Source organism: Gossypium hirsutum, chromosome D13 (assembly GCF_007990345.1).
Source record: "Gossypium hirsutum isolate 1008001.06 chromosome D13, Gossypium_hirsutum_v2.1, whole genome shotgun sequence".
NCBI lineage: Eukaryota > Viridiplantae > Streptophyta > Magnoliopsida > Malvales > Malvaceae > Gossypium > Gossypium hirsutum.
In genome coordinates, this window is record NC_053449.1 from 51706495 (window position 1) to 51732688 (window position 26194).

The 26194-nt window shown below is 33.1% G+C and overlaps 1 protein-coding gene across 28 annotated transcripts; it reads left to right on the top strand.

Annotated features, from left to right (window-relative positions):
- Positions 1–22558: 22558 nt before the first annotated feature.
- Positions 22559–25600, top strand: LOC107920815 (renalase). 28 transcript variants are annotated; one of them, XR_001690800.2, is made up of 6 exons: positions 22559–22926; positions 23122–23229; positions 23378–23477; positions 23662–23845; positions 24615–24726; positions 24906–25600. XR_001690800.2 is itself a non-coding variant. In XM_016850678.2 (5 exons), exons 2-5 carry the CDS (start codon positions 23187–23189, stop codon positions 24618–24620), a joined length of 333 nt encoding a protein of 110 aa, XP_016706167.1. In that variant the 5' UTR covers positions 22559–22926; positions 23122–23186; the 3' UTR covers positions 24621–25600. The 28 variants fall into 28 exon arrangements, 7 of the variants coding, with proteins under 7 accessions (XP_016706167.1, XP_016706166.1, XP_016706165.1 ...); XR_005923000.1 differs by having other exon boundaries at positions 22586–22926; positions 23122–23216; XR_005922987.1 differs by having other exon boundaries at positions 22591–22926; positions 23137–23229.
- Positions 25601–26194: the final 594 nt, after the last annotated feature.

Below are 26194 nucleotides of genomic sequence, written 5' to 3' on the forward strand. Positions count from 1 at the left end.
TCAGGAACTATGGTACAGTAATACAACGATATCCCTTATTCACACAATATATATACAATAAATGTTGTATTGGTAGATAGAATTTAAGATTTGAAGCATGATGTTGGTTTTGATGAAGTTGCAATCTTAGTCATTCATACTTATGTATTGTCGATGCAATATTCTGTCATTTGAATGTGAATCATTCATTTGGATTTTAGGTGATTCAAGTTGCTACAATGATCATTTACCTTAGTGAATTCTTGTCTAGCCTTGCCAGTTTCTATTTTACTTGAGGACAAGTAAAAACTCAATTTTGGGGATGTGATAGTACTAGACAGAACCTATGTTTTCTCCCGACTTATTGGTTAATTTGTTCCCATTTAGTTATCTTTAGCACATATTTTAGCATTTTCAGTTTAGTAATTTACATTTTATAACTCAGTGGATCTCAGCTTATTTATCCTTAATTTTGTCATGTTTTGGTACTGATGTCGCTGCATGAGTAATTTCAGATTGTGCCCAGAATTGTCGCTGCACCTGACAGCTGGCCGGATAGGAACAAAAATGCGTGAGCTTGCCAGTCTGGTACAACTAACCGCTACATACAGAGGTAGCATGATTCTGATGAAAAGAACACCTGGGATATTTGGGAAAAAGATATAAATATTTGCATAAAAAAGAAAAAAAAGAGCTTTTTGGATTATCTTTTTCAACTTATCTCTTGAAGCTTTCGGCTATGGCGACTTAAGCTCCGACGGGTGAACCAACTTGAAAAGGATGTAAACCAGCTCTTGACGAGGAGCCCTAAGTGCGACACAAGGAGGAATAGACAGATTCAAGTTGAGTTGTCTAGGAATATGATTCTCCACTTGTTTCTTTTATTTTTCTTTTCTAAACGCTGGTGATTACTTCCTATTTCATGTTAGTACGAAAGTACACATGATTTATGGGTTAAATGTTATTTTATTCAATCTTGCTTCCACTGTTTAATCTTTGGGTTTGAATTTTTTTGCATGGAAGTGTTATTGAGGTCATTGACACTAGAAGGTGCAGTGACAATTCAAGCTAACAAGCATGACAAGGGAATTTTCTTGAGGATTAGAGGAATTTAACCCACTTGCTGTTAATAGTGTTCCATTGCCATCATCGGAAGGTGTGGCTAATGTGCATGTTTAAGTCTTTGATTAAATATAGAAGTTAAGCTGGGTAAGATATTCATTGCAATTTAATGCATCGACAATCCCCTATCATTTTATACCTTGTGAGCACTTACCATTCTGATGAATATTGATATTGGAAATCCCAATTTATCAGTATCATATTTTATCTTATTATTTTCTAGCTATTTCTTCGACAACTATATTCACAAATTTATCTAATTGTTATCTAATTATTGCGGTGACATTGATAGACAAAAGACAGCCAACCCCGTGGGATCGATATCCGACGGACTCAGATCTGTCTACTATACTTGCACCAACAGTGTACGCTTGCACATTATTGCTGTGACGTTAAACAACTTATCATTAATATTTATTTTTGAATTTTTCTTTTTGTACTTTTAGGCTAACCTATAATCACTATACTCTACTAATGTTTCCTATCACTCTTTTTTTTTTCAAAATCACCGTAATGTATCTACTTAACCCTTAATATGTATGGCCAGATGTATATAACCATGCAGTTTAAGACCAAAAAAAGAAGTAAGTACAAATCATCATTTTTAGCGCTGGTTTTGTATAGAGGTTCATAAAAAAGGGTTTTCTGGCTCAAAGTAGGTATTAAGGATAGATCAATAAAGGGTAGCATTTTAGCTCTAGGTGTATACCAAATAATGCCTCAAGTCATCCCTAGGTATCTCAATATTCACAACTCTAATCAACCAAACAATCACAAATTCAACAATTTATCATTCATACTAGCATGTTCGTTTCTTTGTATTCTCTATATCATTTGGTACATTCAATTGTTTAATGTCTATTTACAATGTAATATATAGAACTTAGTAGTCTAATAATAAAAAATTTAAAATCACCTTTCATCATGCCAAATTTATCGTAAATACAATCAACCTATGTACAAGCTCCTAACTAATCACTTTTATTTATACAAGCTCAAGCACATAATTGACAAGAAAAATCAAAGAAAAGCATACAAATTTAAATAAATTTTCTATGTTACCCCCACTTTAGAAAACACATTGTCCTCAATGTGTAGCCCTAAAAAGATAAGGAATGAAGTTACCTGATTGATCGTGATAGTTGACCAATTTATTCTTGAGGAAAATAATAACATATTCAAGAGATATAATTTAATCCTACTTAGTAAAGGGTTAAAGAATTATAAATCTAATGGAACTAAACTACACAAACGTCAGTGGTTAGTTTCAATTCAGATAGCAAAGTTATGCAGAGTTGGCGTGAAATATTCTAGTGGTGTCACGACATCAAGGACAATTTACCTGCTTTGAGTGTTGTCTGATGTCACGACATAAGGTTCTGGTGTCGCAACATGTGGGCTAGGTTTTACTATGTTCCTTTTGTGCTTCGAAGTCATCAATTTTATCATTTTCTTCGTCATTGTCCCTTTCATTTACCCACATCCCTTCGATTCCCGCGGAACTCCAAATAGTTTTACATTGCAAGAACTACGTGTCGACAATTGTGTTCATCATTCCTCCAAACTAATGTTTTACACGTTGTCCATTTAAAAGAAAATATTGTCCCCCTTTTCCAATGAGTTCTATTACTACATGAGGCATTACTTGGTTTATAATATACGAACTTGTCCATCTTGATTTAAGTTTGCCAGGAAATAATTTTAACCTTGAATTGAACAACATAACTTTTTTCCTAGGTAAGAATTCTCATTTTAGGATTTTTGCATCAAGTTGGAGTCTGCTCCTTTCCTTGTACATCTTGATCTTCTCATAAGCCATAAAACGGATTTCTTCCAATTCATGTAATTGGAATAATCTTTCCTTTTTTTCCAATTCTGGATCTAAGTTTAGTTCTTTGATTGACCACTTTGCTTTTTTTTTTTCTAATTCAATTGGTAAATGGTAATACTTCCATAAACTAACTTCTAGGGAGACATACCTAATGGAGTGTTATATGTTGTTCTGTAAGCCCATAATGCATCGTCTAATCATGCTACCCAATCTTTCCTATTTGGATTCACTATTTTCTTAAGAATTTGTTTGATTTCTAAAATGCGTAGTTTATATAAGTGTACGAGTCGTTATCAAGTAATAAGTAAGTAAAGAGTTACCGTTTCCATAAGGACTATGTATGTTAATCAATTAATTGTAAAATTAGTATTAACAATTCGGTGAGAAAAACAAAATATTTTTAAGAGGGTTGATGATTAAGTTAAATTAAATTATCTAAATGCAAGATGATCCCTAATTGCAATGGATACAATAAAATGTATGAGATGGATTTAGCAGCAGAATTCATAAGATTTCAATAATGATAACATGAATAGGCTAGAATAATCACATCAATTAACTTAGTTCATTTTAATTATGTTTAATAATGCTCTTGAAAACATTCAATGACAACTCAATCTTTCATAAGCTTGAAACCAAATTATGTCCTTTTGAAATCTTTTACTTAGTAAAATATGCATTTTATAGATCATATTAAACTAAGGGTTTCTTAGAATTCATGTGAAGTAACAGGGACGGGTTAGGTTTGAAGGAATTTAATCACATATACCTAAAACATATGCAAGATAATAGAGCTTGTTAAAGTTATTATGAGCCTTTAATTTAGTAGGGTTAGGATCTAAATTAAGCATGCACTTTTCAACTATTGTGTCCAATAGTCGTTGTCTGCTTAAGATCACTCAGCTAATTCCAATGCATCCAATCATGTATGAATAAAATACATGCTTGAGTTTAATTGGAAACATGAATGACTGAGGCACAGGCACTATAAACATGATATAAACAAACTTCATCGAATTGATGCAATCATTCTAGCTAAACAAAATTAAGCTACCATTGTTAATGAAAAAAAAATTAAAGCAAATTGCGAACATGATGAATAATAAGAAAAAAAATAAATATTAAGGTAGAAAACACTCTAAATAATTTTGGCAATCCTTTGAAATTGATCATGGTGGTTGTCTTTGATCCTCGTAGTTGCTCCTTAAGGTGGCCAACCAAGAAAGAATTTTCTCAAGGAATCGCTAACTAAATGAAGGGGAAAATGGAAGGTTTATGAATGAGAGAAATGAGAGGTTAGTGAATGAGAAAGGAAATGAAGGATGAATGTTAAGTGAGGGGTGAGGGATGAGGTATGATTTGAAATAGGGAATGGAGGTGGGTATTTGTAGTGAAGGTTGGTGGATGGGTTTACTAAAAATAGTGTGAAAAATCCCCCCCATTTACTCCTTTTCTTGGCAGGCCATATATTGTGGAAGAGGGAGTTGTTTGGTTACTTGATTCATGCATGATATCATCCTTGAATCAAGAAAGAGGAGGATGGTTTCTTGGAAAAATTTGGTGGGTTATTTCCTAATTTGTTTGCAAGTGCAGGGACCTCCAGTAAATCTCCCAAAAATGAATTTCTGAGAAGTCCAAATACCTTTGCCGAAGTTGGGCTTGTTCTCCCTTGTTTGTACGGTTTGGTGGCCCAATTACTTAAAAAAAATTATCCATCAGTTGATTCATTTTCAATTGGATCAAAAACAACCTCTTCATGACCCATTTTACATGTGTTTGTCGTCCATATAGAGTGAATTTAGGCATGTCCGTGTAACTTTATTTTTGATGAATAAATCATGCATAATTTCCTTGGTCCAACTTCATTAAATAATGTCAAGATCAATAAGTGGCCAAAAACAATTAAATTATGCATAAATTTAATACAAAATAACATAAAATCACTTTCTTCATTAAATTATGCTCATTATTAAATATAAAAAAATTCATTCAATTAGTGATCAAATACTAAGGATTTATATTATTTTTAAGTTAAAGGTGCCAAAAACAATCATAAAAGCCTTATATAAATTAGTGTTTACAATTTCTCGGTTTGATACCTCTACTTGACCATTAGCCTAGGGGTGGTATGTTGTTGCCATTCGATGTCTTGCATTGTATTTTTCCAAAGCGATCTCAAATTGTTTACTACAAAAATGGGATTCTTCATCACTTACCAATGCACGCGGTGTTCCAAATTTGGGGAAATTATTTTTTTCTCAAAAACTTAACTACATATTTGGTGTCATTGGTAGGTAAGGCCATAGCCTCGACCCATTTTGAGACATAATCAATAGCTAATAAAATGTATTGATTCTCAAAAGAACTTGGGAATGGTCCTATGAAGTCAATCCCCCAAACATCAAATACCTCTACCTCAAGTATCCTTGTTTGTGGCATTTCATCCCTTTTTTTTTATACTCTCAGTTCTTTAACATCTGTCACATCCTTATACAAATTCATAGGTATTCTTGTTTATGGTTGGCCAATAAAATCCTAATTGGAGTACTTTTTAGGTCATTCTTTTTCAGCCAAAATGTCCCCCTACATGGCGATGTATGACATCCTTGTAGAATATCAGCTACTTCCTTCTCTACTACACATCTTCTTACCAATTAATCTGCACACTGCCAGAAAAAATACGGATCTTCCCAGATAATTGGGGTGGAAAGACGCCTTTAGCGATATAGTTTACATAATCAGCATACCACAGAGTGGCATTATTTCTAAACCTTGCTTTGTGGATTTCTACTTTGAACAACTGCTCGTCAACAAAAGTCTCTTTTATTTCTTTAAAATCTAGTTGTTCCGAGTCATTCTCTATTTTGAATAGATGGTCTACAATTTGATTTTTTGTTCATTTCCTATCCATTATTCATAATTCAAACTCTTGAAGTAGTAATATCCATCTCATTAATCTAGATTTCGTCTCCTTTTTCTTCATGACATATTTTAATGTTGAATGATCAGTGTAAACATAAACTCTATTTGCCATCAAATACAGCCAGAATTTTTCACAAGCAAACACAAGAACAAGCATTTCCTTTTCAGTTGTAGTGTATTTGCATTGCGCCGTATTGAGTGTCTTACTTGCATAATGAATGGCTCTGAATGGGTTTTTTTCATCCTAGCACTGCCCTTACAACATAATCACTAGCATCGCACATTATAATAAAAGGTTCTAACCAATTAGGAGTAATAATTATAGGAGCAAAAATAAGTTTTTCCTTTATTACCTCAAAAGCTTTGATGCATTCCTGGTCAAATAAAAATGGTGTCTCTTTCTGCAATATTTGATTCAGCGACTTAGAGATATAGGTGAAATCTTTTATAAACCGCCTGTAGAACCCAGCTTGACCCAAAAAATTTCTCACTCCCCGAACTATTGAAGGATTCAAAAGTTTCTTAATAACCTCAATCTTAGCTTTCTCAATTTCTAGGTCTTTTCTTGATATTTGATGCCCTAAAACCAATCCTTCATTGACCATGAAATGACATTTTTCCCATTTTAGTACTAGGTTGGTTTCTTCGCATCTTTGCAGGAATTTTTCAAGATTGTCCACACATTCTTGAAATTAATCTCCATATACCGAGAAATCGTTCATAAACACATCCAAGCCTTCCTCTAACATATTAGTTAAAATAGCAATCATACATCTCATAAAGGTTGTTGGAGCATTGCAAAGCCCAAATGGCATTCGTCTGAAAGCATAGGTACCAAAAGGACATGTGAAGGTAGGTTTTTCTTGGTCATCCAGATGTATTGGGATTTGACGATATCCTGAGCATCTGTCAAAGAAACAATAATAATCATTCTCTACCAACCTATCAAGCATTTGATCAATAAAAGGCAGTAGAAAATGATCTTTTTTTTGTTGCATCATTTAATTTTTGATAATTGATGCATACTCTCCAACTAGTAACTATTCTTGTTGGAATTAAATCATTTTTCATTTTCAACCACTGTCAGCCCGCCTTTCTTTAAAACACACTGCGTAGGACTAACCCATTCATTGTCAGAAATAGGAAAAACAATACCAGCATCTAACCATCTAAGTAATTCTATTTTTACCATTTCTTTCATAGTTGGATTAAGCCGGCGATGTGCATCCACTACAGGTTTTTTCCTTCTTCTAATCTAATCTTATGTTCACATAGCACAAGATTGATTCCCTTAATATCAGTAATTATCCATCCTATGACGTTTTTGTGTGTTTTTAAAACACTGAATCAAACCTCTTCTTGTTCTAAATTTATCCCGGTAGCTATAATTACTAGTAATGTATTTTGCTTCCCCAGATTAAGCCGGCGTTGTGCATCCACTACAGGTTTTTTTCCTTCTTCTAATCTAATCTTATGTTCACATAGCACAAGATTGATTCCCTTAATATCAGCAATTATCCATCCTATGACGTTTTTGTTTGTTTTTAAAACACTGACTCAAACCTCTTCTTGTTCTAAATTTATCCCGGTAGCTATAATTACTAGTAATGTATTTTGCTTCCCCAGATATCTGTATTTTAAGTGTTCTAGTAAAGGTTTTAGTTCTAACTTAGGAGGTTTAATCATGGGCAATGTCATTTTGGTTGTGCTAACAATAATTTGTTTTGATTGTCCCTTACTTTGACGCCACCAATCTAGCTGAATAATTGTCTGAGCATTTTCTTGTTGAGTATCATACAATTTTTCTTCTCTGATTCATATTCATGATCAGCCAAATTTTCTATAATGGTCTCTAGTTTATTACATTTTCACTCATCTATTTTACTTTCTTCTAATTCTCCTACCTCTAAGTCATGATGTATTCCCGAGGAAAACTCATTTTCACTAGATCTTTCTAATATTTCCATTACCTTCTTCCCGATTTTCTTCAAGATGCTCCCTCCAGTTATGATGCCAAACTTTTGCCTACTCTGACTATTCAATCTGTCATAAAAATGTTGAATTTGAACCGTAAAATGTAAGCCTCCACCCAACATTGATATGATAATGTCTTAAATCTTTCCTAGGCTTGTCCTAATGCTTCAGAAATATATTGTTTGAATTGAAATAATTTATCATAAATACTAAGTACCTGAGTCATAGGAAGTACACGACAAATAAATAACTACACAAAATCAGCCCAGGTGGTAATAGTATCGGGTGATAGTGCATCTAACCAAGCTTTTGCTTTTCCATCAAACGCAAATGAGATTAGTAATAATTTGATAGTGTCTAGTGGTACCCCAATGTAAGTGACAATGCTACATATATATTCAAATTGTCGTAGAAAGACTATAAGATCCTCTGTCTTAGGATCATTAAATGTGACATTGTTAGAAATCCAAATTAGTAAAGAAGGATTTAGCTTAAAATGTGAATTATAAATAATGGGACAAGAAATACTAGATCACAGCCAATCTGTATAAAAAATGTCCCTAGTGTTTGCATCATACTTTCTGGATTTTGAAGCTAAAAAGAAATAAAGGAATGTTAGTAACTTAGGGTTTAAATTTCGTACCTATAATGCGTAAATTTCCTAGTTATTCTATTAATATGCAAAAATTAAAATCAATAAAGTGACGTTGCCTCCCCAGACACGGCGCCAACAATTTAACTGCCTCTAGACGTACCAATTCTAGAGTAGAACTCCTGCACAAAAGATATGAGAAGCGATATCTGCAAGTATACAGGTCAGGTTGTAACATAGTTACAATGGAGTAGGTAAGTACTCCGAGGATCGTACCCAAGGGAGGCGAGCACTAAATTAATTCTAATATAAACATGAATAGATCTAACTAGTACTTTGATTGGATTATATTACGAAGGATAAAAAGAAAGATTTTGGTGATCTATACTAATAACAATAATAAATGAAAGAAAATAAATAAATAAAACACAAGAAATCAAAGAGTAAAATATATCAAATCCGATCATGGATGATTAGCTCGCTTCGGTAGTCATAATCAAATGTCACTTCAAGTATTTTTCTTCAATCAACTAGTCAATTTACTCTGTTAGAATAACAAGTCAATAAGAACTATTTATCTCTTGACCTTACAGTCTAGACCAATTTAGGGTTAAGGTGTTCACAAATAAGCCATACCAAATTTGGGTTAATTCCCACCTTAATGACTTCCTAAAACTGTCAGGCCTAGGGTTTAGGTTCTTCCTTTGCTGAATAGTTGATCCGCTAAGAAATCCTTACAAAATATTTGATTAATCATACCTCAACTTGCTAATCCCCACAGGAGGATTAGTTCCTCATGGATCTAATAAACAATATAAACTTGATAGAAAGAATAAACATGAAGAACAATTCAAGAGAATAGAGTTTAGAATAAATCTGATTTGTATTATAAACATCTCGGTTTAGACCCTAGCCGGATAGTGGTTTTGAGACCACAAATCTGAGTTAGAATAAAATTTTAATATTATTTTCCGTGCTTATAGTATGTGAATTGACATGTGTGAAATTTTCATGATTTAATTTATCCGTTTGTGTGCTTAATTTGTGAAAAGGGCTAAATTGCATAAAAAAGTAAAAGTGGCACTCTCTTTGTTAATATGCTAATTTGTTATGACTTAATTTATGGGAAGTCCTTAAAAGGTTAATATGCCATTATAAGGTTAGTGGACATTTATGTCCATGATTCAAGTAATTTATATTAAGCTTTCATTAAGGTTAAAATAGTAAAAATCAAATAACATGATATTAAATAAAATAAAACACAAAATGGCCATGCATTTAGCTTTGTTTTTGCCGAAACTTGAATAAAAAAGAAGCCATTTTTGTGTCTTAGGTTTGGCACTTTGAAGCTTTAAATTAGATATGTTCTTTGTTCAGTTTTTGATAATTTTTACGCTTTTTAGATCGTTGCTTTGAATACTAGCTAGCCCATGCTTAAATTTTTGAATTGGATGTGGATTTTGTGATTTTCCATTGAAGAGAGCTTGTTGTTTTTGTTATTTGATGATGAAAAATAAATATGTGTTGTTAGATTATTATGTTTAATTAAGTAATTTTTTATAAAAATGTGTATTAAGGACTAAATTATGAAATTTGTAAACTTAGGGGGTCAAAATGTGAAATAAATGAAATAAATGGGCTGCTAGGTACCTAAGGAGAATTCGGCCTAACATGGGTTTAGTGAAATTTTGAGTATTTTTTGTTTTGTGAAATAGGTACTAAATTGTAAAAAATGTGAAATGTTAGGGGCTAAAATGAAATTTTCTCATTTATGTGTTTTTCAATAAATTTGAATGAAATGTGTTATTAAATAGCCAAATTTGAATTTATATAGATCAATAACAAAAGAAAACGGAATTAGATCGGGAAAAGTCGAATGTGGTCGAGTAGTCGTTTCCATCCGTTCGTTTCCGTACGAGGTAAGTTTGTAAGTGAATAAATAATGTTAAATTGAATGTATTTATTTTATACATAGCATAACTAAATTATATGCACGTATACTACAATTTCGAATTGAATTTAGCATAGGATAATTAATTACAAGCTTAATTCGATTGATTTACGACATTAGAAAGCCATATGAACCACAGGAATTCCAATACGTGATATCATATAAGACCACATCTGGGACGTTGGCATTCATTTAAAATTTACGTGTAAGACCATGTCTGGGACATTTGCATCGTATATGATTTCATGTAAGACCCTGTCTGGGACAGTGGCATCGTTATTTGAATACATGTAAGACTACGTCTGGGACATTGGCATTGCACAAGCTTTTTGAGCCGTCCGACTATCCTTTTTGATTCCAAATGGTTCAACGGGCAAAGACATGGCAAGACCGAATGTGATTTCAATTTAAACGATTAAGGTAAGTATTAAGTTTATACGAACTTTGAAAAAAAAGGTAAGTGTTGATGATGATAGTGATCGTGTGAACTTTATGAGAAATTGGATTATATATATGTACGGAGTTAGTTAGTTTTGGTTGTTTCGAAATGAAATATGGATGTTCTTGTGTTAATTTATTTTCTTATGGCTTACTAAGCTTTCCAAGCTTACTTTGTATGTTTATTCGTTGTTTTATAGGTTTTGAAAGCTAACTCGAGTTCAGGATCGTTGAGGAACATCATCACACTATCGATATCTATTTTGGTACCTTGAAAGAAAACTTGTATTTATGACTTATGGCATGTATAGTCTAGCTTGATATGGTTGGTTTTGGAATTGTGTATATATATAGCCAAGCCATGTGAAAATGGCTTGCCCTTGTTGCTAATGGTTGTGAATTTCCAGTCATGATATATATATGTGTGTGTAATGTATTTGTTTTATGATTCGGTTATGTGATGTTAATGTGGTGATGGTTGTGATTTAGACCATGATAAGTTTATATGAGCTAAGTTATATTTATATGATTGCTTGTATATTGGATTTTTAGGTACGGTTATAAATGATACAATTAGCTTTGATTCGAGTTATGAAATTGGTTAGATTGCCGGTAGATAAATTTTATGACCAAATATATGGATAAAAGGTCGATTGTGCATATGTATTTTGGAAATGGTAAAAGGGTGTGTATTTATATTTGGCTAATAATAGGTAAAATAAACTTATTCATGCCTATGATATGTTTTGTTCGTGATTTTGGTAATTAATGTTTAAGTTGTTAAGTTAAATGCTTGAGTTTAAAATGTGTCATATATGTGATTTATGAATTTGGTAAATGATAGATAGGTATTTTGAATATTTATTAGTCAAGGGGTATTGTAATAATTGTATGATTTGATTCGGCTCTTATATATATATATATAAAATTGGTAGTTATTATTTTGGTAACATGTGCATAATATGGTAAACCAAATTTTATACTTGACCATTATGTGAAGTTGTTAATGCTGTATATATATAAATATATATTAATGTTTAATAAATCATGTGGTTTGGCTTGACTTAGTAAAATGTGAAGAAGTGCACAATTATAAATAGCATTTTAGGAAAGTAGTTAATGAAATAGATTTATATGAATAGATGGCTTAATATATGTTCGGTATATGAAATAAATCATACAAAGTTATAAGTTAAGTATTCGATTGCCATGATTCATTAGTTATAATGTTTAAATATTAATTTGGGTAGAGTATGAATTATAGAATCGAAGCATGTTAAAGTTGTTAAAAATTTTACTAGATGAATAGAATTGAAATGAATGTCTATTCTAAGTTGTACTTTGATCGGTAATGCCTCGCAACCCTAATCTAGCGATGGACACGGGTTTGAGGCGTTACGTTATAATTTAAACGTAGAATCCTCAGAGAGTTTGATTGCACTTCAAAAATTCAATCTTTCCACAAAAACAAATAACAAGAACTAAAAATAAAATCTAAACCTAAAGAGAAAAAGAAAAATAAATGAAAACTAGATCTAAAGAGAAAATTATACAATAAGAAAAAGTTTCCATCAGATGTGTTAAATGAGCCTATTTATAGACTTTAGGGTGGTTGTCGTCCTTAACCCTAAGTCAGTTGTCGTCCACATGCTTAATATTTGATTGTGCGGACCAAAATGCCCTTGTCTCTTAATTATTTCCTGTACAGAGGTGATATCATGACACATTAGGTCTCGTTTTGCAACACACTAGGTCCTTTGTCGCGACATCGAAGGTAGTATGCTTCATCTTCAATGCGTCTTCAGAGGTGTGTCGCGACAAACTCAAGCTGTGTCGCGACACCGAAAGCAGTCTTGGAATTCTTCTATTCTGCTTCATTTGTTATGACATTCAATGTTCTGTGTTGCAACACAACAACCAATATTGAATTAGCACGCCTTCTAGTGGTCTCCTGCACACTCACAAAGTATATTAGCTCTGTAACAACCCGTTTTCAGTGAAATCAAAACAGTGGTTTTAGGACCACAAATCTGAGTCTAAAAGAAAAATTATTTTAATATTATTGCATGGTTTGCATTATGGAAGAGAATTCATATGAAAATTTCGTTACAAAAATTTTACCGATTATTTGTTTAATTAGATAGAAAGGACCAAATTGCATACAATGCAAAAGTTGAATTCTAGTCACTAAAAGGATCAAATAGCTATGGAATTCAAAACTTGAGGTCCTTATATAGCAAGTAGACCATTAAGAGAAGTTAGTAGATAAGTATGATGATTCATCCATGGAAAATTATATAAAGAAAATGACTAAATTGGAAATTTAAATAATTAAAGATGATAATAAACTAATTTCATCATCTTCCCCAAATTAAAAATACATGGAAACCCTAGCTAAGAGAAAAAAATTCAAGCAAGCTAATTTGGCTTAATTAGGTAAGCAATCTTGTCCCATTTTTAATAATTTTTATATTTCTGAGATTGTAATAACCTAATCTAGCTATTTTGGGATTAATTTGTAAAGTTATTAAAGTATTAAAGTTTTTCCATGGATGAATATGCATGAATTATGAATTTTATGATAGAAAATGAAAGGTTGTTGATAGATAAACAACTTTTGTAAAGTGAATTTTGATGAAATTATAATTTTAGGACTAAATTGTAAAGATGTAAAATACATGGAAAATTTTGAATTTTGTGAAATACATAAGTTTTAAATGTTATATGAAAAATTTGGTTAGACTTGGGATAAGGATTAAATTGCATGATTTTCATTTTTCGAGCCTAGGGACGAAATTAGAATTAATCAAAAGATAGGGGCAAAATGGTATTTTTGCCTAAAATGTGAATTGGATTGAATTGAATATGAAATGTATTAAATTGATGTTAAATTCATTTATATAGATCTGGAAAGATCAAATAAGGATTTAGATCGAGGATAAAAAAAGTGTCGGATTAGTAGATTTTTGTATAAGAGTAAGTGTCGAGGTAAGTTCGTGTAACTAAATTTGTACACTTATATGTTTGAATTGAATGAATTTTATGTGTATTATTGCTATGTATATGGAATAAATCACATGTCCGACTATGTCCGATAAATGTTAAGTCTCATTTGAATAAATGAAATTCAATGGATACAGGATTTCCCGTACTGGTTGTGGTCCTATATATGTTGCGGACACACCATAGCTCGAAAGAGCGTCTCGTTATAAGCCCTCTCGATCTTCCCATTACATGGTTCCTGCGAGCATCCTGATCAGTATTGATCCTGCCTGTGTTGTGGATATACTGCAGCTCTTTGTGAGCGTCCTGTTATATGATCGGTATTGATCCTGCATTTATTGCGGACATACCACAGCTCTTTATGAGCGTCCCGATATATGTCTCTTCGTGAGCTACCCTTTATGGCTCACTTGAACTTCTCGATATATGGCTGTCTAAAGCTTCCTGATTAATGGCTCTTTAGAGCTACCCGTTATTGGCTCGCATGAGCTACCTAAATATGGCTTTTATGAGCTTTCTGTTATAACTTTGATAAGTTTCCTGTTACATGGCTCACATGAGCTTCCTATTATATGGCTCAAGAGATTGCTTCCTAATTATGTGCTCTAATGAGTACCCCTGAATATGAATTGACAGATTACAGTTTTGTACACTTCAAGTGTACTATATGTGTATCCATCGATATTTCAAATAAATTCAACAGGTAAAGTTCTAACATGGGCTAAACTGAACTTGAGATGATTTGTTATGAAAATGTACATGTTATATGGAAATATGATATGGAAATCATATGTATATGAAAGTTATTACATGATGAGCTCATTTATGTTCTTGGTATTTATGTGAATTACTTGACTAACATGATTAGTGAAGTTGTGTGTTTTAGGCTTTTAGGCAAATTGCTTGGATGCCATTTATATGTTTATTTTAATGAAAATGAATGGTAAGTTAATTTCTAGTTATATGAACTTACTAAACATTATATGTTTACTTTGTTTTATTTCTTTTGTTTTATCGTACTCAGAAGCTCGTAAAGGTTGGAAGCTGCCCAAAACATCATCACATTATCCTTCGGCTCATTTTGGTACAACTAGAAAACTAAATTAAGTTATAATGGCATGTATAGGTTATTTAGCCAATGTTAGGATAATAATGTTTTGGTTTTAACTAGCCATTAGAATGACTAGTAGTAGACATATTTTTTTGTAATTATATAAGGTCATATCATGCTTGATGTGTGTATTGAAATGGTTGAATAGTGGAAGTTACATAAGAATGTTAAGTGTTGCATGAATTGGTAAAATATACTTATATGTTTATATGGCCAAGTAGGTAAGATTGAATACTTGGAAATATAGGATGTTATGACATATATTGATTTTGAAATTGGCTTGAATTGAAGGTCTTATTTGTGACTTGTAATGGTGTAAAATTGGTTGGATAGGTTGATGTCAAGCCGAGTGAGAAATGTGGCCTTAAAAATGACCTATTTTCGTCCATACGGGTGGGGACACAGGCGTGTGTCTCATCCGTGTGTGACACACGGCCATGTACACGGACGTGTGGTTTGGTCGTGTGTCCCCTACATCTTAAAAATTGAGAAACAGAATGCTTCGAATTGGTCACACGGGCAGAGACACGGGCATGTGTCTCAGCCGTGTGTGTCACATAGGCGTGTGACTTGGCCGTGTAAATCCTACACCTTAAGTATGCAAGTCAATATGCTCACATGAGCGTGTGGCTCAACCGCGTGACTAAGTCAGTATGCAACCTAAATTGGACACGAGCTGGAACACGACCATGTGCCTCACATTGAATGCCCACACGGCCTAAAACACAAGTGTGTCACTTAGCCGTGTGAGCCACACGGCCTGGCACCTAGGAAAAATTTTAAAATTTTGCAAAAAATTCCCTGAGTTTTCGGTTTAGTCCTGACTTGTTTCTAACGCATAATTTGGGCCTTGAGGGGCCATTTGAAGGACAATATGATTGAATATGTTTAATTTCGGATATGAATAGTAAATGATATGAATTAACTCTATTTGATCTGTAAACTCCGGTAATGCTCTGTAACCCTGCTCCAGCAATGGATATGGGTTAGGGGTGTTACAAGCTCACCCTTAGGCCTCATTTGGCCCTAAGGTCAATAAAAGACTCAAATTACACACTTTATTAAATTTAACTAAAATTATGAAAATGTAATTAACACTTAACTAAAGTACTTATGTTCAAGCTCCTAAAGTGCGGAAACTAGTTTAATCTACTACACCAAATTACGGTAGATCAGCTACACACAAAAAAGAGTTCCCTTGAACTCTTCCATCCTAAACAAACCAATAGATAAATGTGGAAAAGCCACCAGAATCGCATATAAACTGCCAGAATAGATATATGTGGTCAAGCCACCATAATCGCAGTCAAGTTGCCAAAAAAGATATGTGGTTAAACTAATAAATAGCGTAGATCATTAAACTACCAGAACTTCCTCCTTATCATATTATCCTAGCCCCATGCATACTTATATTAAGCAAAAATTAATAGGCATGTGATTGCATGCTTTACAAAATAGATATGTTAAACTCAATAATAACAAATCAGATTCGCCATAATTTCACATGCCATGAGAATTACAATATGTCACACATTGTCAGTAATCAACATTTCAAACAGTATAGACTAAAATCAGACTCCATAATATATTATATAACAAGAAACATTGGTTAATAGTTTCAACAGTACCGCTAACCTCGAACCAATTACCCAAAATACCGTCTGAAGTATACTGATTAAAATGGGCCCACACGCCCAAACACACGCTCATGTGGTTCATACGGCTAGATACACACTCGTGTAGAGTCGACAGTTTTGGTTTTGCACAATTTTACGAGTTTTTGAGTTATAGACACACACTTGATTGTTCCTAAGATGTCGGTAGAACATCATCAACCAATTTCTATAAACAACATCCAACACTTAATCACTTTAACAATTGTTTACTAAGAATTGACCCTTGTTTCCTAAAACACTCAGCCAATAACAAAAGTCATTCAACCTTTACAAACAAAAACTATCGCCAACTAGCCCCCAAACTTGGGCATTCGGTCCTTACCCTTAAAAGAATAGGTTTCCAATGCAATTAAATTGATGAAGGAAAGTGCCCCTCACAATTATCACCTACAAGAACCACACAAAAGAACAATCAACATCCACAACCATAACTCTTTCAATAAAACTCGAAAACATCGCCCTCTACAAACTTATGAATATTAGTTAAATTAATTAAAGAAAAACACAATTGGAATCAAAACTCCCTCACCACACATGACTAATGACAAATCTAGAAAAATTAAGGATATCGTAACTAGAAGTCTGAACGGCAATAAGACAGCAAATAGCAACAACAAAAGAGAAAGAAAGAAGTTTGAATGTTGTTTATAAAATTCTGATATAATTAAGTCTTTGTATATGTGGCAATGTGCTCTGCTTGTATATTAGAGGTCAGGGGTTCAAATTTCGCTTTTGGGAATTTTTTTTTATTTTGTTTGATTTGACCCTTAATCTTGAATGTTGGACTTAAATTTATTTCTATGTGAATTTATGTCAAGAATGAGTCTGCTGGTTCGATGGTTAAACTTCTATATATCTTTTGGTCTTGTGTTCAAGTCCCTATGCATGCAATGAAGAAACATTTTTACACTTTTGAGTAAATCATTTAGTTTTCTTTATTTATTTATTTTATTTAGTTTTTATTTTTATTTAGTTAAAATTTGACGCTCTCTTCTCCTTTTTTCCTTTTTTCTTTTCTTTTTTTCCCGTTTTCTTCTTTCGCTTGATTGCTGTTGTAATCTTATAATCTTGCTGTTGGTTATAATTGAGGGCTCTAGTTTATTCATTGTGTCAATCGAAAGGTTTTTTGTGTAAGTTCGGTTGCAGTTCTTGTTGTTTTTACACGTTTCACTTATTTTCGGTTAATTTTCGTCAAAATGGTTTTCTGGTTGAACTTTTTGTTTGATTGTTCAATTGATTTTCCTTCTAGGCAAAAAAATTATGGGAAACATTCCTCCGACACTTTAGTACCGTAATTCCCTGCTACATACGAGGTAACATGAGATTTCTCAAATGGGGGTTTTTGTTAAAGCTTTTGACATAAGTTTAGGTTGTACGCTAATCTTAGCTTTTTTGTGAATTTATTGTTGAATTGGTATTTGGTTGTGCATTATTAGGTTTTGAAGTCATTCTTGTTGCTTCTACGTCGAAACCATATTATATATGTACCAAAAATTAGATTTTCTACGATTTTTAAACACCGAAAAACATGGTTGTCAACACCAAACGATCGTATGGTAGGCCATGTAAGCCACGCGACCATGTCACAGATCGTGTGGTAAGCTGTATAAATCACTATTTATGAATTAGGGTCACACAGGCTAGGAACATGAGCGAGTGTTCAGGCCATGTAACTCACTGCTACTGATTTAGGGTCACACGGGCTAAGGACACGAGCTTGTGTCCAAGCCGTGTAAGGGGTTGTGAGTCACACAGGCATGTGCTTGGCCATGTGCCAGATCGTGTAGCTCATTGTTTTGAGCTACATGGTCGTGTGCCAGGCCGTGTGAACCACACAGGCCAAACACCGCCGTGTGAATCCACACAAGCGTGTGGGCCAAAATACTAAAAATTTCTATAGGGTCATAAGCATCATTCGAATCTAACGTAGGCCTTCCGTAGGGTCTGTCTGATCTGAATTAGACTGTATAACTTGATAACCAATATTCTGATGCTGAATAATCGATTTTCTGTACGTATAATTGATGCGATAACTATTAAAATGATAATGATTTGTATTATCTAATTTTAAATTGTATTGGATAACTGTATATACACCTTCGATATCTGATATCTATAATCTGTATCTACATTGGGTGGGAACAATATAAAGAAGGAAGTGCTGACAGTTTAATGATCTACCGAACTGAGTGGCTAAGCCACAATTCTGTATCTGATTCTGGCATTTTATCGCTTATTGATCTGACATCTTATCTGTAATCACTCTATAATGTGTCATACCAACACTAATTGGTGTGTAGGGATGGATGGGTATTTAATACCCTATATGGTGTGATGGGATGGTCGGAGATGGTGTCTAGTGAATGGGGGTAGGAAACTGCATCTGGTTCTAATCTGTTCTGCATCTGTATCTGATTTGTTATGCATCTTATCTGAACCATTACGATAGTACTGAGTATCATCTGTTTCTGATTATGTATTGGAATTTGGGCAAATATTGTTATATCTATATTGAAGTCTTGCCTATATATCGGTTACACACATTGAGCTATAAACTCATTCCATTTGTTGACTAAATTACAGGTAATCCATCGACTTAAGAGGCTCGGCTGTCAAGGGCTTGGTCATCTCTTTTTGTAGATATTATACTGTTTATTTAAATCTGAATAACCTATGTTTTATTTCAGACTACGGTTTATAAGCCTGGATTTCCATGTCGATTTAGTTGACTAAATGTTTTATGAAGGAAAAATATTAAAGTACTTAAATGTGGTTTTACCCTTAAACATTTTGATGTAACTTTTAGACTTGGCCCTAATGTCTAGACCGGGTATGGGGTGTTACAAAAAGAAAGAAAGAAAGAAAAGGGTTTTTAGGCAAGAAAGTTAGGATGAAAATTGGAAAAAATGAAACGAGAGGAATAAAAAAAAGAAAACGACAGAAAAAAAATTAGGAAGAACAGAAAAACCAACGTGAAAACAAAGTGGGGGAAAATGTGAAAGTGGGAAACAACACTTTTGAAAAATTTTAGGAGATAATCCCTTAATTTTTTAAAACTACCCAAATCCCAAGTAACCATATTTAACTTCTAACCTTGTCTGACTAATCAGAGTTTGAATTTAACCCACATACTACAGCATGGGCGGCAAAGTAGGACAAGAACAAAAATAATTCTACTTTTGCACACAACAAGATTTTTGAACTTGAGACCTTAGGGTAAGCTATGGCCTTACCACTGAACCAATAAGCTCATTCTTATTGACAACTCACGAAAAATAAAAGATAATCTAGATGTGGCAAGCTAGATATAGGGACAAAAATACTTAAAAATTAAAGCGAAATGAATCGAACTCAAAACCTAAAGTACACAACCAGAACACTTAACCACTGAACCAAATCACTTTTCTTGACACGATTCCTACAACATTTATTCAAAAACAAAACGTGACCACTCTTGGTTCACTAACACAATTTCTACTAACCCGGTTTTTGGGATGTGACAGGGTGTCACTTTCTAAGATTTTAGGTCTATTCGATTTAGTTCAATTTATTACGATTTAGTCATTTATCCAAAAATCAGGTTACCCAAATCTCCATCAACCAGCCCCCTTTAGCTACTCATATTGAAAATAAGGAGAATAGACATGGAGATGAAAAGTAAAGAAGTCATTAAAGTAAAACTTAAGAAAAATATTAAATTTTGGATTTTTATAAAAGCATTCAACAAAGAAATTTAAAGCAATAAACATAAAAGGAACTAACTTTAATAGATTTAAAGTAGAAAAAATTGAAATACATTAAACTAAAACTAAAATGTCTTGCAACCAAGATATAGAGACTGAAAGTGTAAATAAACCTAAGTTATAGTGATAACTAATTTAACTAACACTAAGAACATCAATAACAAGAAGTGAATGTAGAACAATAAACTCTAAAACTAAGAAAGAAGAAGAGAAAATGAAAACCCTAGAAAAGAAAGTGCATAAAAAACTAAGAGAAAACCTACAGAAAACTAAGGTTAAAATTAAGCTAATGTGTGTCTCTCCCCCTCAACCAACTTTTGTTTTTTTAGGATGAAAGTTGATGGATTTTCGTTGCCAAAATTTCCCCCTACACGGGCCTTGGGTGAATGTTGGACCAGGTGGACAAAGACTACCCTTTTTGTCCAATTTTGTCCACCTGACGATGTCGATGTCGCGAAATCGAAAAGAGGATATCACGATACCTTGGACAATGTCAAGCCTTGAGGTCTTCTTGGAAAGGTGGATATAACGATACCCAAAGTGGATATTGCGATACCACTAAAGGGTGTCTCCAATCTTCTATACTGTTGGAGGTATCACGACTCCAAGGTGTGAATATTGTGATACCCTTTCCTTTTGTATCATTCTCACTTGTTTTCAACCTCCAACATGTCGCTATACCACTCAATCACACATTAGGCCCCCAATGACACTGTTGGTCAAATTAGGTCACAAAATTAACAAAAACGCGACATTCAGTTATTAAATTAAAATTTAAAAATTACGAAAAAATATACAAAAGACGTTATTTTGCTCAAGAATAAGCTCCTTAAATATACCAGGAAAGCCTAATTTGTAATATCAATTTGTGGCAGATTACTCCTCAATTTGTTCCTTCAAAGTAGACATCATAGTCTCAAGAGCATTATCCCTTATTGTCAGCTTATCCAAAGTGGAATTGAGCACCCCTTGCATCGCTTCCACATTGGAACCGAAAGGCTCCGCCACCAATTCTTTGAGCTACTATTTCATTGAGTCTAACTCTATGGTGGTCCCTCAACTACCTCTAATGTTTCCTTGATGTCACCTAAGGATTCCTTGAGATTGGTCTCTTGACCTTCGAAAGTTGACAGCATATCCCTCATTTTGCTAATTTTCCTACCCCTCCAATGGGTCTCCCTTTACTCAACATGCTCATCTACTCCTTTCGTCATCTCAATCAGTGCCCTACCGAGCACTAGCTCAAATACCAACTGTCACAGGGCTAGAACTTAAGCCTCGCAAACCGCGCGACATTAGGCATAAACTTAGCTTCAAATCTGCCTAAGTCAGTCTAACTCCAAGAGATAAGAATTCCCAACAAAAATTCTCCGAGGCACCAAAATAAAGCGAAACAAACTCTCAATAGAATAAGCAAAAAACGAACAGAAAAGCCAAAAGAAAACTAAGCACACCAAGTATTTGATTAAATGCTTTTAAAGTGTTTCTAGTACTTTGAAGAATTACACCTGAGTGATTACAAATGAAGGAGAATACCTCTATTTATAGTTGAACTCCCAAAAACCCAACATTACACTTTAAATTACATTGACGGTTGAGATCAAAGTCTTTCTACAAGATGAGAGTCTTAAGGGATTTTAACTTTATACAATCTTATCTCTTAGGATTACAAATATTCACCATGGTAACTCTAGTTTTACTGAAGTGTTCCACTAGATTACCAAGGGTTCAAGTAGATGGGTTTCTCCACATGTTCCACAAATCGGGTCAGTTCAAATGGGTCAAATGAGCCTCATTTAATCAGTTGACCTCCATGGGATGTTCTGTGTGCATTCGTCACAGATTTCAATCTGCGGCCTGTGACACTAGATGTTTGTGTCGAAATAAGAAATTTTGTTTTCCCAAAACCTTGATCGAGTCGTTGAATTCAAAAATATATATTTTGTTATTTAAAATAATTTTATGCTAATATCGATATTAATATAATAATTAATTTAAATTGAACAATAATAAATTATATGAATTTGATTATAATTAATTTATATATTTATATTTAAATAAAATATAATTCGAAATCCAAGAAGAAAATTATGGTATCCAAATCGTACCTAACCCTTGACTTACCAAATCAGGAGAGACACTAAAATAAACCAGACTGATTCTCAAATTCTTTTTAATCTAAACTAGGACATTGAGACTAAATGTAGTAATTGTATAGTCAATTTCATTATCATACTTTTTTAATAGATTGCCCCTTTCTTTCCAAATTTCAATCTTCACCCCCACCAAAATTAAGGGTCCGTTCTCTTTTACGTTTTAGAAGGACTTTTTCAATAAAAAGTCCTTTTCTCTTAAAAGGAACGAAGAACGGCCTCCATTTCAGAAAAAAGTTCGCCATCGGAGAAGTCCTTTTCTCCAGATGAAGAAGTTAAAATTTTCTCCTTTTCTTCAGCCAAAAGTGCTTTTGGCTGGTAATTTCCATTTTTCTCCCCCAAACACCGTTCTTCCCTCTGGTTTTTTGCCTGAGATATCAAGTTCTTTGCCTTTGTTTCTTTTCCTCTGGTTCTTTGTTCCCCTTCTGCCGGTGAGTTTCTTTTCTTCTTCTTCTCTTTAATTATTCATTCTGTTTTGTTTTTAGTTATTTTCTGATTGTTTAGAGTTTAGCAAAAATTTTACAGAAATTTTACATTCTTCGATTGTTCACCCTCTCTCTATTGAATTTGCTTCTGGGTTCCAAACCCCAACGCATGGATTCTGTTAAAACTGCTTTGTTTGATAGGCACAGTAATTACAGATGAGCCCCAATTGATTAGCATCACCGTTTACGACACCGACCGGGATATAATGCAAAACACTGTTGCCAAGGTTACCGTGGTGGGAAGCGGAAGTATCCATACTTACTATCTACTATAATATCCCACTTTCTCTTTCTCCACCCACTAATAAACAAAAATTAAAACCCCACTCCTCTGATCTTTTTTTTTAGATTTATTATTATCATTATTTTGTTAACTTTAAAAACTTGAAATTCACAGTTTCAGGGTCTGTTTGTGCCGCTACTTTGGCAAGGAATGGAATTTCAGTGACCCTTTTTTACTCTGCCAGGGGTCCTGGTGGCCGCATGTCTCAAAGAAGGTTCCTTTTTTGTTTCTCTCCACTTATTTTTTTATTAAAAATTCATTTTTTTTGACAAATTTTGACTGCCCTTTTTTATATTCTATTATTTGATGGTGTTTTGGGAAGCAGAAATAAAATTTTAAAGTGCATAGTTTAATGAATTTTTTGTTGTTTTTGGTAATATGTAACTTTGGGAATTTAGAGAGATAAGTGAAGATGGGAGAGAGCTGTTATTCGATCATGGTGCTCCTTATTTCACAGTGACAAATCCCGATGTGTTGAGTGTTGTTACTGAGTGGGAATCAAGAGGCCTTGTTGCTGAGTGGAAATCGAATTTTGGGTCTTTTGATTGTTTCACCAACAAAATTGTCAACATTGAACACCAGGTTCTTGTAACTATTATTATACTATTTGTTCTTCACTTCTTTTTGCTCCACCTAATGGTACTATTATTTGTTTATTTGCATGGTTTTATCTTAATTATATCTTAACTTGCTTATGAGGAGAGGGCAACGATGTTTTTGAATTGCTTATGTACATGAATTGATGCTTTTTTCTTGATTTCTTAGAAGCTTGGAACTACTCTATTTTTTTTTTTTTAAGTTAATAGGATACTGTTAAACGTTAATGATCCTTGCTATAGTTGCTTCGTAAGTGCTTGCTTGCTATATTGTTCTTTTTTATGTTGTTCTTTTTTATGTTCATGCACTCTTCAGCTTGATTCACTTGTAGGGTTCTTTCATTTAACCCTTCATCAGCTTAGGCTGTTTATGATTGTATTATGTTTTCAATTAAAAGGTCAGCATATCTATGTAAAGTGTTGCATAGTTGGTCAACGTCCAGCTCCAATATTGATTCTGATGTTTATATTATATATATATATTCTCACAGATGCCCATTTTTTAGACAAATAAAAACTGGTGATATGTTTTAAACTCTACTGTTTGGTATTATTGCTTTAGTTCTCTGTTTGATACACTGGAAATTCTAAAATCTAGAGAAAGATTAGTTGCTTTAGAAGTGGGCCTACTTGCTACAGTTGGTGTTACTATGGTGAAGGTACTACATTGCCTACTGTTTTCATTTTAATGACTTCTCAAAAGCTTGTTCAGCTCCCTAAAACAAAATTTGTGTAAGGTTAAATTCTCTAATTAGGCTTGAAGGTTCTTCCTGAAGCACCTCCCTTCCTAAAGACGGATCCAGTTCGGCCAGAATTTTATCGTGCTACTATCAGATGGGAGGCTAATGATGGATCGGGGAGTGCAGGGTAAATTTAGAGTTATAGTTTCCTTGATCATAGGTCTCCTCACTTTTTCGATTTGTTGTTCAGTTAGATCCTTCTTGGACCTAATTTATCTGCAAGTTTCATGGTTTTTGCTATTTTATTCTACTTTGTAATGCTATTATAATTGTGTTAAGAAGCAATTTGTTTCTTTCGGATTTTAGATTTGTCGCTGAGAGCACTGGTCAGCAAATGAGTAGTCGGCTTCTGAGTATGAAGTCAACTAATGCTTTGAGTTATGTTGGTCATAATCCGTAAGAAACTTTCTTGCTAAATAAGGAAAAGTATGAAGCAGGGTATTTTTATTTCACTGCATATGAAGTGGAATTGCCTTTCTAGGGTGCCTGTTTGTATACATGTCATATGGGGGTTAAGGATGCCATAGTGAGGCGACACTACTATGCTGGCGAGTAAGATGAGAGCCACTGGCTGACAATTTCTTATTTCCTTTGGATGCTCAACACATATGACATGCTGCAAAATTGTTTCTTGCCAATGATTTATTTTATGTTCTTATGAACAAAGTTCGACTCTGATCTTTGATGTAGTTTTATGTCATTATCATGAAATATAGGCAGAACCTAAGAACTATTTCTTTGTTTATGAGGCTACTTTGTTAGTGGCTTATTGGCAATGATCTTTTCTGGATGTGTATTATTCAACCATCTATTTATACACTCTCTGTACTTTATTTACAAAAATAGCAGTATGTTACTCCACAGTAGACACTTTAGTTCCATTCTTGTTCATCTTAAAACAGTATGCAATGTTAATGATGTGGACTGTCCACTAATTTGGCATATTGCTTGGTTCTTGAGACCCGTTATTTAAATGATTGGAATTGAAGAATTCATCCTAACAATCTTCTTTCCATGAAATATTCTTTTTTGCGTTCTTTATCAGACAGTCTCGACTTTCATTTTCATATGCTTATCAAATATAAGTATTGTATTAACCAAACCATTTTCATATGCTTATCAAATATAAGTATTGTATTAACCAAATCATTTATTGAATATAACCAAATCATTTTCATATGCTTATCAAATATAGCATCTAGTTTAATGAATTCACTTTAAATTGTAAATGCTATTGACAAATTTTTAGTATTTATATTTGGTATATAAATATTATCCCTTTTTAAAACTTTAATCCAAATATATGCAATATTTTAATTTGTTAGGTTTATGTTTTCTATGTTATGTTAGTATATAATATGAGTTATATATTCAAATATATTTTAAAATAAAATAATAAAAATGTGTTAAAAGCATTAATTAAAAATAAAAAATATTTTTTTATAATAATACAATCGTGTCAATATCTAATTACACAAATATTTAATTTTTATATTTAAATATTTAAATATAGTTTATATATTCTAATTAAATTTTATAAATAATTAATATTAATTACTTAGAAATATTTAAAATTAATATTATATATTAAAATA